This window comes from Rhopalosiphum maidis, chromosome 4, assembly GCF_003676215.2.
Source record: "Rhopalosiphum maidis isolate BTI-1 chromosome 4, ASM367621v3, whole genome shotgun sequence".
Classification (NCBI taxonomy): domain Eukaryota; kingdom Metazoa; phylum Arthropoda; class Insecta; order Hemiptera; family Aphididae; genus Rhopalosiphum; species Rhopalosiphum maidis.
This window is the reverse complement of record NC_040880.1, coordinates 23369627-23384588: the sequence shown is the minus strand read 5'-3', so window position 1 is coordinate 23384588 and position 14962 is coordinate 23369627. Positions and strand designations below refer to the sequence as shown.

The following is a 14962-nucleotide window of genomic DNA, read 5'->3' as shown; positions in this document are numbered from 1 at the left end:
CTCGTTATAAAAAAACTGAGTATAAAAAATATATATAAATGCTTGTTTTCAGATATTCAATATATTGTAAGAAATCCATATTAAAATTACGATTTTTACGTTCGTCAATCAGTACTTTTTAAATCTACTCTAAAACGTTTACTCGCATATTACAAAAACAAACAACCGATCAAAAAATAAAGACAAGAAGCAGACACTCAGCAAAGTCTTGGCGCTATGTAAAATGTAAACATAACTTATTTAGCCGTTAATTTGATGTACAGGTTTTGTGTACTAGTCACGCTTCTTGTGTTTATATGTGTATCTATTTGATTTTAATTACTTTTCACTATATTCTAGTACATCGTGCATTAGACAGTTGATTTAGTGTTGGGAAATATGAGTGTTCGTGCAAACTATCATTATTGTTGCTGATGAAGTAAAATATTTGACAAATTCTGAAGGCTCTTCAAATATTTATGTCATAGAACTATCAAACTAAGTAAAGATGGATTAATTGTTTCGTTAACGTTGCTAAATAATTTTAATATTTACATAAATGATAAATTAATAATTATTTTATGGTTCAAAAAATATGTTCACAACTTCAAGCTGAGTTGATAACGTTATATAAATTAGCGTACAGAATTTTAATTTATAACAAACGACATATTCCGGAAGAATAAAGAACGAAATACATATTCAATGTTTTATGCGAGTCAAGCGTCTATATGAATTTTGTTATGTCAAATGTAATCATATTTATATTTTATACATATAATTTATTTATTCTTGAGATAAAGTAAAATAGTGATTAAAATGAAGAATCATACAGAAACATACACAGTTATAAATACTTCGATTGGGTACTATATATTATACGCCTTTGCACAGTTTTATTTTTTCATATACCCACGTAAATAATTTTTGTGATAAAAAAAGTACGATTTTGTTTAAAAAAAAATAAAACTATTATGTTAATTTTTAAATATTTTATTTTCTGTAAAGTTCTATAGGTAAAACGATTGATCGAACTCTAAACATAGAACGGTAATATGATTTTAATACAATGTATTCGTTAATACAATACATATTATGTCATTAATGCTGTCTTCACTTCTTTAGATCAAAATATCAGTATACTTTGAACTAAAGAATGTATAAACAATTTAATTAATTGACCATTTATAAGCGATTAAAAAAGAATATTTGGTCACAATAAGGTTCAAAACCAAGTAATCTATAACAGCTAACACTTAGAAAAACAAACAACACTTTTAAATTATAACATTGAGCTATAAAGCACCCAAGTCATGTTTTAGGTTTTATAATCATATATTTCCATAACAACGATATTATAATTATAATAATTTGAACAATTAATTAATTTTAAAATTTTAAAATAAAAATATTTTTTTAGAAAAACTTATAGAATGAATACAATTTATCGCAAACAAAAAAATTTTGTTTGTGATTCAAATAATAAATAAATAATTATCCGTCAATTTCAAATTTAGAAAAAAATGTTCTTAGTTTCTACTTCGATCATAATACACGACTAACATGCACTGTCAAGTTATTAGTTATTAAAAATAAACAATTATTATAATATGATATAGCAGGTCAATTAATTAATAGCTAGGTAATACACGTTTTGAATTCTAAGTATAAATGGCAATTAGTTATGCTTAAAGTGCCCTTAAGGATTAGACCGCAGTAGCTATAAATTGATGAGTACCCGTTTTAATACTTTGTGTGAAGTCAAGTATAGAAAAGGTTAGCCTGCTTTCTACGATAATAGGACCACAAACTGTACACTAACTAGTTATTAATGTCGTGTACACTTACTTCATCGAACACAATAATAATATCATGCAATCTGCATTAGTAATGAATTATAATTATGGGTCAATATGTAAGTTTTCCGTTCAATGAACATAATCACGCGTCATCGAATCAACAATCATGTTTTGTTGTTCGGTTGATCAGATCCATGGGCATTGGGAATGTAGATAGATACGTACTATTGTTTTTGTTAGTTTTGAATTTTAACTACATTATACTCGCTACTCACATTTCCCATAATTCTCTAAACAGACGCTTGAATTTTATTTCTCTAAATAAATTTTATGAGTATGGTAATATTTTTAGTTTATATTATTTACATGATTCCAAGCTTGTATAACTGTAATTGTTCCTAACTTGTGCTAAACTGACGTTTATCAAAAAAACACAAGTAATAAGTTAAAAAATTACAAATTCACAAGCTGCTTCTCACAAGTTGACTTTGATCTAATGTATAATATTCCGAAGACTATAAAATGAAAATAATACACTCATAATATATTATTATGTACATTTTTTTTGTTGATCGACAATTAGATTAAGTACTGCTATCTTTTTGTTTAAAAAAAATATATATATAAACAAAAATTGTGTATAGTACAAATTGTAGTAGGTATTATCTGTTATTTTTTAGTATACGTGATTTTTATTGTATATACGATAAAGTATAATTAGTCTTATTAATTAACAGACATAATTTCAAGTCGTTAAATAATATTTATAGATTATATTTTATTATTTTGGTTAGTTAAATGAGAAGGTATACATTTTTTAGTTACTTTTTGTCGTAAACAATAACTTAGAAAATCGTATCGAAAAAATTCAATGACTAGCATTACTTGATGGAAAACTAATCATGACTAAAAAACATAAAACTTCAAACTATCTTTCAAGCATTACTAAAATTGCCAGATGTGAGCTAAACGAATAGTTTTCTTAAGTTCATATCCCTCCTTATTGTAGTACAATTTATTTGATTATGTTTAAACTATCGGGCAAATAAAAAAGGCCTTTTTTGATACAGATGAAAAACTCCAATAGTTTATTCAAATTGAAGCGTGTAAAATAAATTTAATCGTTTAATTTTCTAATTACAAAATTTCATTATTGACATAATTTTCGTGTTTAAAATTTGGAAATATTAATACCATTATTTAACGTAAAATTCATTTACTACGAGAAAATACAAAAGTATTGTCTAAATGAATATTTGTTAAAAATTGCATTATTAAAACAATAAATAAAATATAAAATATAAATAAATGTGATTTGTGATTTATCGAATGATATTGTTGCTAATTTATGAATAAAAAATATCGTATTCCCATGAAAATATGTATGGAAAATATAAATCGCGTAAAATATTGATCACATTCGCCAAAAATGACATATAGTACTCGGTGTATTTTACCATATTATGCCTTATACAGTAACGACTACACACAATTTTGATAACGACTTAGTAAACTAGTTACTAGTTAAGAGTGTTTTGGCAACCGTTAGGTATTCCGATGATTGCATACTCTTAAATCATGCATTATAATCATACGCGTCTACCATATAATAATATATTATAATATATGATGTTCGTGAGAGCTAACGACGATGATTTTAAACATTATATATAGGTAACTATCTATAATGTTATATTGCTACATAGTATCACATACCGCCATCGAACTACCATGATTATTATATGCATAATATTACATATTATTATTATTTAATAGCTGGCTATATATTATTATATATGTGCCTATATGTAATATGTATTATATACTATATAAGTTATTGATACAGACCTTGTTGGCTGCGTTCCAGACGTATAAGATCGGTTCCTTCTTTGCGCCACGTGATATTGGGCGCCGGTGATCCCGAAGCCGCGCATCTCAGCGACACGTTGTTGCCTTCGCGGACGTTCATGTCTGTGCTCGTTGGATAGTCCAAAATGTCTGGAGGAACTGAAAAAAATATGATTTTTTTTTTTAAACGAAACAATTTACGTTAAATTGGATTTCTGTAGTAAAAAAAAAAGCAAATTGTCAACTAAAGATATTCGTCCGTAACTTGACCGTAGGATATTTCCGAGAGCGTTGAGATATTTGATTTAAAAGCAATCGTCGCATCCAAGCCATGATTCCGAATGGAACTAGAAAAAATCTACCTACTAGACATTTTTATAAAAGTTTTCGACGATTGTAAGTATATATTTTTTGTTTTGAAGAAACTATTGAAAAAATTGATAACGCCGTCAACCCCGAAAATGGTTACTAATGAAATGTTTTCATGATTCGTAGAGCCCAATAATGTGTTCACAAAAAAAACTAAGCAAAACATAAATGTTTACCATTAGGTATACTCGATATAAATATATATATATATATATATATATATATTTATAGTTATAGACAAGGACGGGAGACGATGAAGACAGAGAAATAAATAGTCAACTTTATAATCCACTATTACTCTTCAACGCCGGCGGAATAGTGTAAGTGCCGTACGGTCCATTGAAATCGTTTATATATCCTTTTTTTCCAACTTCATGATTCATTAAATCTTTTGTCGCTCTCTCAGCATAGTAATCGCCCTCCATTGCTGTTTTAGAAGAGACCAAATTGCGGTGAAGAGGTATGTGTGTGTTCGTGTGCGTGTGTGTTTGTGTATGTGTGTGTGTGCATGTGAAAGGGTGGAGGAAAAGTTTCGTTGCGAGTGTATAATGACAAACCCTCCAGCGTAGCAACGGTGGCGGTATCAAACTGATAAATCGACTTTGGTGACTTTTTTTTTCCTTTTTCCGCTCTCCCGATACACCGCCACCCCAAACCACCGGGCAAACGTTTACTTTTCTTTCTCCCATAAACTTGTCACTCAAGAACCCCTTCAGTGGCGCGTATAATTCGATTTTTATTTATATTATATATATAATATTATGTATAAAACCGCGACGGACTTTTTATCCGATTACTTACGAAACTGGATTCCACCGCCGCCACTGCCACCATAGACACTACCAGCAATATAGCTTTGTGCTAGCAGTTGGTTTTGTTTCGATTTATTTTTTTTCTCATTTTTATTTATATATTTTTTTTTACCTTTTTCCTTTTTACTTTTGAATCAAAAAAGTCTTTTACGCGCGTTAATTGAATACGATACAAACGAATGTCAAAACAAAATAAATTCGACGATATTTTCCCCGTTATACTCTTTCAACAATACCTTCGTTATATTCACGTGATATTTATAAGGCTATTTGTAAAATATGGAAATAAATGATTATTGATATATATTTAATAATACTATTTAATTATATGCTCATATGAATTAATGATATTTTTAAATAAAAATTAAGACAATATAACTTTTTGAAATTTATTTTAATAATAATTAACATAGAAACAAATTGATTATATTTTAGTAAAATGTATAACAATAAATGTTTAAATTTACTTGGTACTTTAAATTTTAAAAATATTCCGTAAACACGTTATAATACACCTATAAGTATCCAGAGCTGTTATGGAATGCAATATAGGTAGTACGAGCTTGTATTCTGCCCCAGTGAGTTGAATCATATTAAAATATTGTATACGGCATATCGTATAGGCAATATAAAGGCATGTATGCATTTTTTGTCTATCGTTTTTAAAAATTTAATATTTTTTTCAAATTTAATTTTCTTAGTAAATCAATAATGTATAAGGTCAGCATGCTTTGCAAATAACTGATTTTAAATAACCACGAGAAAAAATTCAAGCTATTTTCGTTCAAATATTTAATAGATCTCAAGACCTGTTCCAATTCCTTAAAAATGTATTATGTAAGTATATTTTAACTTAGTAACAGTAGAAGTACGTAATATAATAGATCTTCATAATCATATTCGAATATGATATTTTTTTTATCATTTTTATCTGATTGTGAGTGATTTTTAATAATAAACATCGTTCAAATTAAACCTTTTGTAATTATATAGTTATATAGGTTGCATTTTGGAAAATTTTAATTACAATTTTAAACTTGTCACACAAAAAGGGTTTATTTTCATTATATTTTATTTATTTTGATTTAAAGCAATCTTTTGAGTAATTTTAAAAAAAACACGTATGTATGAGAATATAAACATACAATAATTCATTATTTATAATTTTGATATCGTTATTATAAAACGTAACTAATTATTTAATTAAATAAAATAATATAAAATAAAATCATGGTTTCATCATATTATGATTCACTATTTAACATAGTAAAAATATAGTTACTTTTTAAACAAGATTTAATAACAATAGTAAATAATATATTTAAAAATGTACTCGTTTTCTGAACATAAATACAAATACTATTTGTATTGAATGATATATTTCAGTAAAATCTTCAATAGGTATAGTGTAATCTTCAAAAGATTAATATAATGGTGTGCTTATATTTCACATTATTATAAAAGTATAAATAAGATGGACTTTTGTCTTTTAACTCAATGTATTTTTAATAGACTTTTTTTAATAAAACGAGAAAGATTTTTATTTTGCTCTTATTTCAACACATTTACTTTTTGCTGCATGGATAAATCAGTGATCTTATGAGAAAATATATTTTTTTAATTTAAATTTAAAAGATAAAATAATCTTTATTCATAGAAAATGTAATACAATTTTATTTCGAATCGTAATTGTTATTGTTTTATAAATTTAAATTTATGCAATCATTAATTTTGGAACATTAAAAAGTGAATGGTATAATATTAAAATGAACTGTTGTAGTATTTTTTAATTCGTATAGAGATATATTTTAAATTATATAAATTTAATTTAATATTATCAATATATTTAATTCATGAAAACTTACTTTAAGATTCGATTTACTTTTTTTTATTTGCACCACATTTTCTTATTGAAAATGATGATAACTTTTTATATTTAAATGTAAAATATTAAAGGATAACGATCGTGATCAGAGAAAAACAAATGTATATGAAAGACAATGCACATAAAATCATAATTATAGCTCCTTTCAATTATTTGAATTATTAGATGTAATCTTCAGTAAAATATAAAATAACTGGTTGTAAAATTGTTATTAAAATTAATGATGTATGTAGTTCATTAATAAATTCTTTTATCCAGAAGTATAAATAAAATTTTAGGTAAATGATGATTTTTATTTGTTATTAATTACAACAACAACAAAAAGTATAGTACAAAACAGGTTTCTCAGACGAATTTTTGTTATATTATAACCTACCTAGGGATCCGCGAGGAGGTAATCAGGAGTCCACGGGAAAGAAAAGCGTAATGGCGGAAAAAATAAAAATTTTTGTATTTAATTAAAATTATCAAACTTAATTCGTAAATTTATATCTATTTTTTATGAAAATATATGACAAGTTGGCATTTGGGGGTCCATAAAGTAGTGGTGAGTGATCAAGGGCTGAATGAATGTAAAAAGGTTGAGAACCGCTATATTATTATAAGCTTGATTTAAAAGAAATTACTGAAATATATATTATTGTTTTAAAGTGAGTCATAGCTATATAAAATATTACAACTATAATATGATAATATCAATAAAAGCATATGACATTGTCCAGATAATAATTTTACTTTTAAATTTAGAAACGTATCCATTACATAGACAATTATATATTAAGAATTACACACAATCATTATTATTATTTTTCGAGGGAATCCCAAAATCCCAACTCAGTATCATATAATAATCTTCAAACATTAAGAGTTATAAATTATATATTACGCCGAGGCAGGGTTAATTTTGACACGAATTTTAATTTGACCGCAAAATAAGACCCCGTGTCAGTTTGAGGTTCGGATAAACCACAGTAGTGTGCATTGCTACATTTCTACGACGGGAATATTGGCCTTTTGTCAATCTCTATCTTTATTAAAAACGTATTGAATAATATGGACTTATAACCCATTACTTTATACATAGATATATATATATTCGACAAGTCTATTAAAACTAACACTGCGCGTATAGTGTGGTGTAAAAAACACGTACACACATAAATAAACGTAACAATAAATGACCGTCCACTCTACGGCGGCGACGGGACCAACGAAGCGTTATAAATGAATAAACGATAGTTCCTCTTGTGTATAAAGGTGTGCATTGGCGTGTGCGCGCAAGTTACAAGTCGTAATTAAGCCCCCTCCCCCCTCCGGCTGCAGTGCGTAAACTCACTATGAACTCTTCGATCCACCTCCTCCCGCCGCCATTCCTAACTGGTGTATAATATTATTGTGTCCTGTTCTAGTGTATACAAACAAACACGCGCGCACACTGTATTCTAGTCTCCCAATAAGATGCAAATGAGAGTCATTGTGGTTTTCCGCAAAGAGCCCTCTGACCCATTTAACGGATACCGTAGCTGTATACTCGGATGGCAGTTTTGCGGCGGGAGGGTTAGACTCGCGGTAGAAAAGGTGGTCTGGGTGTACAAAGTGTGTGAATCGGCGGCGGTGACCGGGTGAAGGCAAATATATACAGTGTATATTATATATTATACGTATGCGTATGTATATAGGCGGCAGCCAATATAAGACCCCTCTCGGGTACATGCACGCATACCCTTGCAAACGTCAAAAGCTTGTGGGCCCCCCCAGCAGAGGATACACACACATATACGCATGTATATATATATATTTAGTGCGGGATCGGACCACCGAGCAGGAAGTGTGCATGCGGTCTACACGCGAGGAGAGGAAGTGAGGGACACAGATTGGCTTTTAAGTCCTTTGCAAACGGATGGCGCGAGCGGTCCACTGCCGCTGCTATATAGCACTCGTCGTGTCTCATATATGTGCCGCAAGCGCCGACATCGCTTCGGACATTTCATGCGCTCCAAACTGAACCGATTTTCGAAACTCCAAAAATTGTATTACAATGCGCGTTGTTTACTACAATAAATTGTTACATAAAAATATTATAACTGATAGTCGGGGGCAGTGAACAAGAGGCAACAAGTGCACTGCTCCTACGGCGATGACGAAACGAATCCGATTTATAAATATTATCATTTTATTAGCACGCGCATCGTATAAATATTATATGATATACATATAGTGATGATGATGACGATGTCGGTGGAAAGCAGACTGAAAGTAATTTTAATTACTATACGAATACACGCCCGACGATGACGACGTTTTAATAATATAATATATATATATATATATATATATAAACATTATTAAATGAGTAGCGTCGATGACGACCGAAGGAATGGCGAGACGGTCACCGTGTAATAATTTATACCAGCGACTCGCGACGATAGCCTTACAACAAGTGACATATTTAAAACACTGAGAGTGACAACCGCATAATGTATTACAGCCACCGCTCTTCGTTCGATGGTACCCATATTACAATGAAAAACGTGTGTTTACACGCAAACGGTAGTTACGAAAAAACATAGTTACACGCATGGTTATTGATTATAATTACCGCGAACAAAAAGCACCATTTACTTAGTATATCATATAGAACTATAAAATTAAGTACGTCTTTGTTATTATTGGCCGTGGATGAGACCATAATCGTAGTTCTTGTTTAAGTATATTTCAAATAAGTGTCTAAACAAATTTGAATGAAAAAATATTTGTAAATTTAATTGTTTACAAATTTAATTATATTTTATAAGGGTTAGATTTTCGTATATAAATAAAATTGTTATATTATAATAGTGTTTAAATATTTTAAATTGAATGAATATTAAGTCAACACATTAATTTTATTGGTATAGAGCATTTTTTTTTTAAATGTATTTTACATTTTTAAATACATACGTATTATATAAATAAATAATTAACAAGGAACAAGTATACCTCCTAATAGACAAATTATATAAAACAAGTTTGTGTACATAGTTATAGTTGAACGATAATATCATAATATCGTAGTTGTCGGAAAATATTAAAGACACGGCTCTATAAAAATACATGAAAATATACCGCATTTTCAAAAAAAAAAAAAGGTAAGTAAGTGTGTTAAATTTGAATTCAATTATAAATCATTGTAAATAAAACGATTCTGTGAGGAGGTGATCTGTCAGCTTATTACTAAATATATTTCAAGTTATGTTTTTTGATATATGAAGCTATTAGTAATTTATTTAACTTTTAGTATTACAGTATGTTGATATACATTTTTCAAAGAATATTACAATTTATTATATCATTGATACTTAATTGTATATATTTATACCATATTATATTAACTAATATTAATCTAAATTTAATAAAATCTTTCTTCAAATATTCTACAACGCCATAAATAGATGTTTAGTATAAAATATAAATATATAATGTATCTTAAAATAAATCAAAAATCTCATTGGTTTTAGGTTTTAGTGAAATTTATAATAGGTACTATAGTACTATACTATATTTAAAAGTTGTAAGTTCCTGTGAATAATGTTTTTAATTATAAAAAATAAATAACATTGTTGTTTATCTTTAAATAAGTAATATTGTCAAAATTTAAACTTAAAATGTTTATAAAAAAAATAGTTGTTACATTTTAAGTACAAAATATTTTGCATTTTTTTTCAATTTTGACACATTTCATCAAAATTCTAATTTAATGCTTATCCACGGTTTTTTTTAATAATTTTGATCCAGTAAAAGTTGTTATCAACATTTATAAAAAAAGAAAAAACTTAGAAAAAAATTGATAATTTGGCATAGATGACCTACAATGAAATGTTTATAGATGATTTATAAATAGCACAAGATGATTTAAAATTATATAATATAATGAAGATGATAATATAACATTTTGTGAACATTTCTAGTATCTCTATTATTATTATTATTATTATTAATATTATTTTTTAAATACATTAAAATAACAAAAACTGCTTGTGAAGAAATAATTATTTTACTTGTGAATATCCATTTTTTTAAAACTTAGAACTTCAAAGACCATAAAAAATTAATTTTGCTTTCCGGTAATTTTTTTTTTTTTATATAGATTGAAAAACATAAAGAATGTTCTATTAAATTTTTAAATATTATATATAAAAATAAAATATCTTATGAATTTCGAACTACAAAATAATGTGTTTATTTTTAATATTTTGATGAACTTCGTCAAAATATTGTGAATATATATTTACGATATTTTTTTGTTGAACAATTAAAAACTAATAAAGAGCTTTGTATATTTTTAAGCATTTTTTCCCAACAAATTTTTGTTATTACATATATTTTTTTTTAATTTTGATAAACAATTTTCGTATTGTATAAATCATTATACATCAATATTATAGATCAAAATTCAAAATTTTAAGTCGTACTTGAGATTTGAAATTTTTTTGGAATTCTAGCAAATATTATTTTACTTAAAATTATTATAAATGCTTAGCTTTTTTTAATTAAATTTACTCTGTTGAAATTTGTTTGTAGTACGACTATACACTACGAACATTTACTTTCAAATGCTTTGTATATTTATACGTAACTTTCGAAGCGAAGGGTATAATATAATACAACCCCTGACTGTAAAACTGAGTAGTATTGGATGGAATAAAAGCGAAAACGAAATCATTTCAGACGAGAATAGTATATTTTGTAACTGTGGAAAACGTGTAGTAAATAAAAACCGTTAGCTATAAATACGTACTTACGCATATACAGTTGAGTAGGACTCAGTGATGCTCTATATAGGTATACCTATAACACGGTCATTGGGGTATTTTTCCGGCAGCGGTTATATTACGATACCCAATACTTGCGGTTTCGCCGCGGGAACCGTAAAAAATGCAAACACTGCGAGTAGCAGTCATACTACATTATACTGAGTAAAGAGTGATGATAATTTTCCGATACATTAATTTTCTCTTTTAAACAGCAAAAAAGTTAAAATGACTGATACATTAAATCTTAGTCACCCTATATTTTATGGTAATACACTATAGTGATGCAATTACCGAAATTACCGTACAATTTTTCCCATGTATTAGTTAATAGTGTGTCATATTTTTGCTTAATAAATTCACTATAAACTTTTATATTTAATAATATTTTTTATCGTTAATAATGTGTATTAATAACCAGGAATATTAACATTATATTATTGCTATAATAAATACGTATATTAACAAGCATTATATTATTGGCTACCTAGTACCCAGTATTATCTTAATTTATTATCTATAATGATACTATTATGTTCCGCGTCTAGGTATACTCGATAAACCAAGTATTACTGTGTACACGAAGACAATTGAAATTAATAATCACTCAATATGATATATTATCATCGTGAACGGTAAAAAAAAATTACCAAGTAAATCAATATCGGTGAAATTTACAGTGAAAATTTACCGAACTTTCGCCTTAAAGCATACAGAACAATAGAACTACTACATTACACTATTACGATAAAACACGATGTACTGCGACTTACCGACGATGTCTAAGAAGCCCAGTTGACTTTTCATCGGATCCGTGTTTATCTGACACATGTACCATCCCTTATCGGACTCTCTTACCTCCTTGATGTGTATGTGCCACGTTCTGTGGTCCGAGTGCGACACACCGATCCGGTGGTTTTTCGTGATCACGTGGTTGTGGATGGTCAATATGGTCTGCGTGTCCACCCGTAACCAAGCTACCTATACAACATAGATAAAAAAAAAAAACCCGTTAAACGACATGAAAAAAAAGAAAACAAACAAAATACGCCGAATTGGGAAACAAAACGAAAAATAAATCTATTCCACACGACCGGCGGTGACGTGGCGCGATGCCGGTGGAGGTGGCACACACGCGTGCTGCAGGCGACATCCGACGTATACACGTATAGTATGTAATATCTACATACACGGCGGGGGTGGGTGGGTAGGGGTAGTAGTCGGAGATATATCGCCTCCGTTCGGTGGCCGGGTGAATAATGCTTATGATGTACTCGTCCCCGGCGAGGTTAACCGTCAGCCGAACATTATGCCCACAATAGGCTGTCCCTGATTAATAGCTGCGTATACCTGTGCTTAAGCGCACAACACTTGTTGTAGATCCGTCAAAGAAAGTCTATGGCGGTAAAACGGCTGCGGCGGCGACGGCGACGGTGGCGGGCACGTATATACGCGCACACAGCCGCCGCTGTGCCGTCGGGGTGGCATTAGTGTGATTTATGTACGCGCGACACTGCCGCCGCGGTAGAGACGACTTTGATTCGTGACAAATCGCAAACGACCCTCGAGACTTATTATTATATTATACATATACACATATATGCTCGTGTGTGTGTGTGTGTGTGCTTATAAATAATATAGAAGAGCCGGACGGCGATGACGGTGACTATCGAATGGGTTGACGTGTATTATATTATATACTGCGGTTTCGATCGTTCGTCTTTACGGGACGGTGTGTTGAGTACTTGAGTGCCCGTGCCAAGAAATAATAATATCTCCGAGAGAGAAGGTAGTTTGTGAGATCGTATGCGACCGGGACCGGTTTTTCTCCGAAAAAGTCGACGCAAATGCCAAATGAATACGTACGATAACAATACTAAGCTTACGCGTGCGATATTATATACGTATGGTATTATACGCATAGGTACAAAACGTTCTAAGTATTTAAAAATAGTACATCAGTTCAATTTTTATTCAAAAATGGTGTTTAAAAAATAAAATGGTTCTTATGAATTCTTAGCGGAGCGATGAATGTTTTACAGATCAAACCATATGTGTTTTTATTTTTTTTTTTCCAATAGTTATCTAATAATTAACTTTGATAGATGTTTATTGTAGACAATTGTATCTAGTTTTAGTTCAGCACTTAAAATAATCAAGAAAAACTAAAATAAATTACAATTATTTGTTAAATTTGTAATATTAGTATTAAAATAATTGTTTGGTAACCTAAGTTATCAAAAAATTAGACCATATTCGCTCAGAAACGTTTTATGGCCGTATTCAATGATTTACCATTGAATTAAAATTTAACATATCCATTACAGTGCCTAATTAATGGCCAGGCACACTCGATTTCTAGTTTTTATGGTAGAGCAGAGCGGTTACCAGGTTTAGCTCTTTTTAATTCTTGAATGGGTACTGGGTTGGTATACGAAACATTAATGATATTAGGTGAATCAAGAATAACTAAATGGTGTATTTTATTTCATTATTAAAGTTCAAACATTATAGGTACATCACTTGTAAAGGACACCGTTTTACTTACACTAAAGAACTATTTTGGATTATGTTAATTTAAATGGGATTTTTATCGCTTGATAACAAATATCAAATAATAATCAGTTTTCCGGTTTTCTCGAAAATAAATAGTTATCTTATTTTGCTATGATAATTATAAAGTATAATTTATGACTAATTTTCAATCGCATTTTCAGTTCTTGAAACTTTAAAAGTCGAATTATATTAATATATTATTCAAAATGTTTAAGAAACAACATATCACTGTTTTGTAAATAATTTTGTTTGTCTTTTTTAAGTTTACAAATTGAATAATAATATTTCAATAAAAAGCTAAAGTATATTTTAGTATAGGTTTTATTTTTTTAAACACAAGACGATATTAAACTTTTACATGAATAAATTTAAACAAATTTTATAAAGTTCAAAATATTTTTTCTATTTCATTTTTCAAAAATTAGTTCATGTTATAAATCGTATGTATATTATATGAACAATAAACTAATGCAAGGATAATATACAGTGAGTAAATATTTTGTCAATGTTCTTTCACTAGCTATTATAATATATCTACCCGAAAAAAAAATAAATAAGAATATACAAAGTTTTAAGTTTATTATTGCTAAAAATATGTTGTTAATAATCAATTCAAACATAACAATTTTAACTATATTTGAATAATGAATATAATATATAGGTATTATTAATAAAATAATTAATCATTAATTTTTATTTAAGTACACGTGTCTAAGATATTTCAAAAACAATAATTTTAATTTTATAACTATAAAAAAAAAAGCTCAAATTACATAAATAACTATAAAAATAATTGAATTAAATAGCTATATCGTTATAATATTAATATACGTTATTTTAAAGAGGTTATGAAAATAATAAATACAATTTGTTACACTTCTCGGTTAATCAGACAATAATTGTAATAGTTTTATTAAGCCCTAA

At 28.5% G+C, this 14962-nt stretch overlaps 1 protein-coding gene across 1 annotated transcript in view; it reads right to left on the bottom strand.

Moving 5' to 3' along the window:
- LOC113548077 (neurotrimin-like) overlaps positions 1 to 14962 on the bottom strand; it is a 166563-nt gene that overhangs the window by 64677 nt on the left and 86924 nt on the right. Inside the window, exons 3-4 of the mRNA XM_026948744.1 lie at positions 12256 to 12463; positions 3627 to 3785 (exon numbers count right to left, since the gene is read on the bottom strand). Of these exons, the coding sequence (XP_026804545.1) occupies positions 3627 to 3785; positions 12256 to 12463 (367 nt within the window). The remainder of the gene's footprint in view (positions 1 to 3626; positions 3786 to 12255; positions 12464 to 14962) is intronic.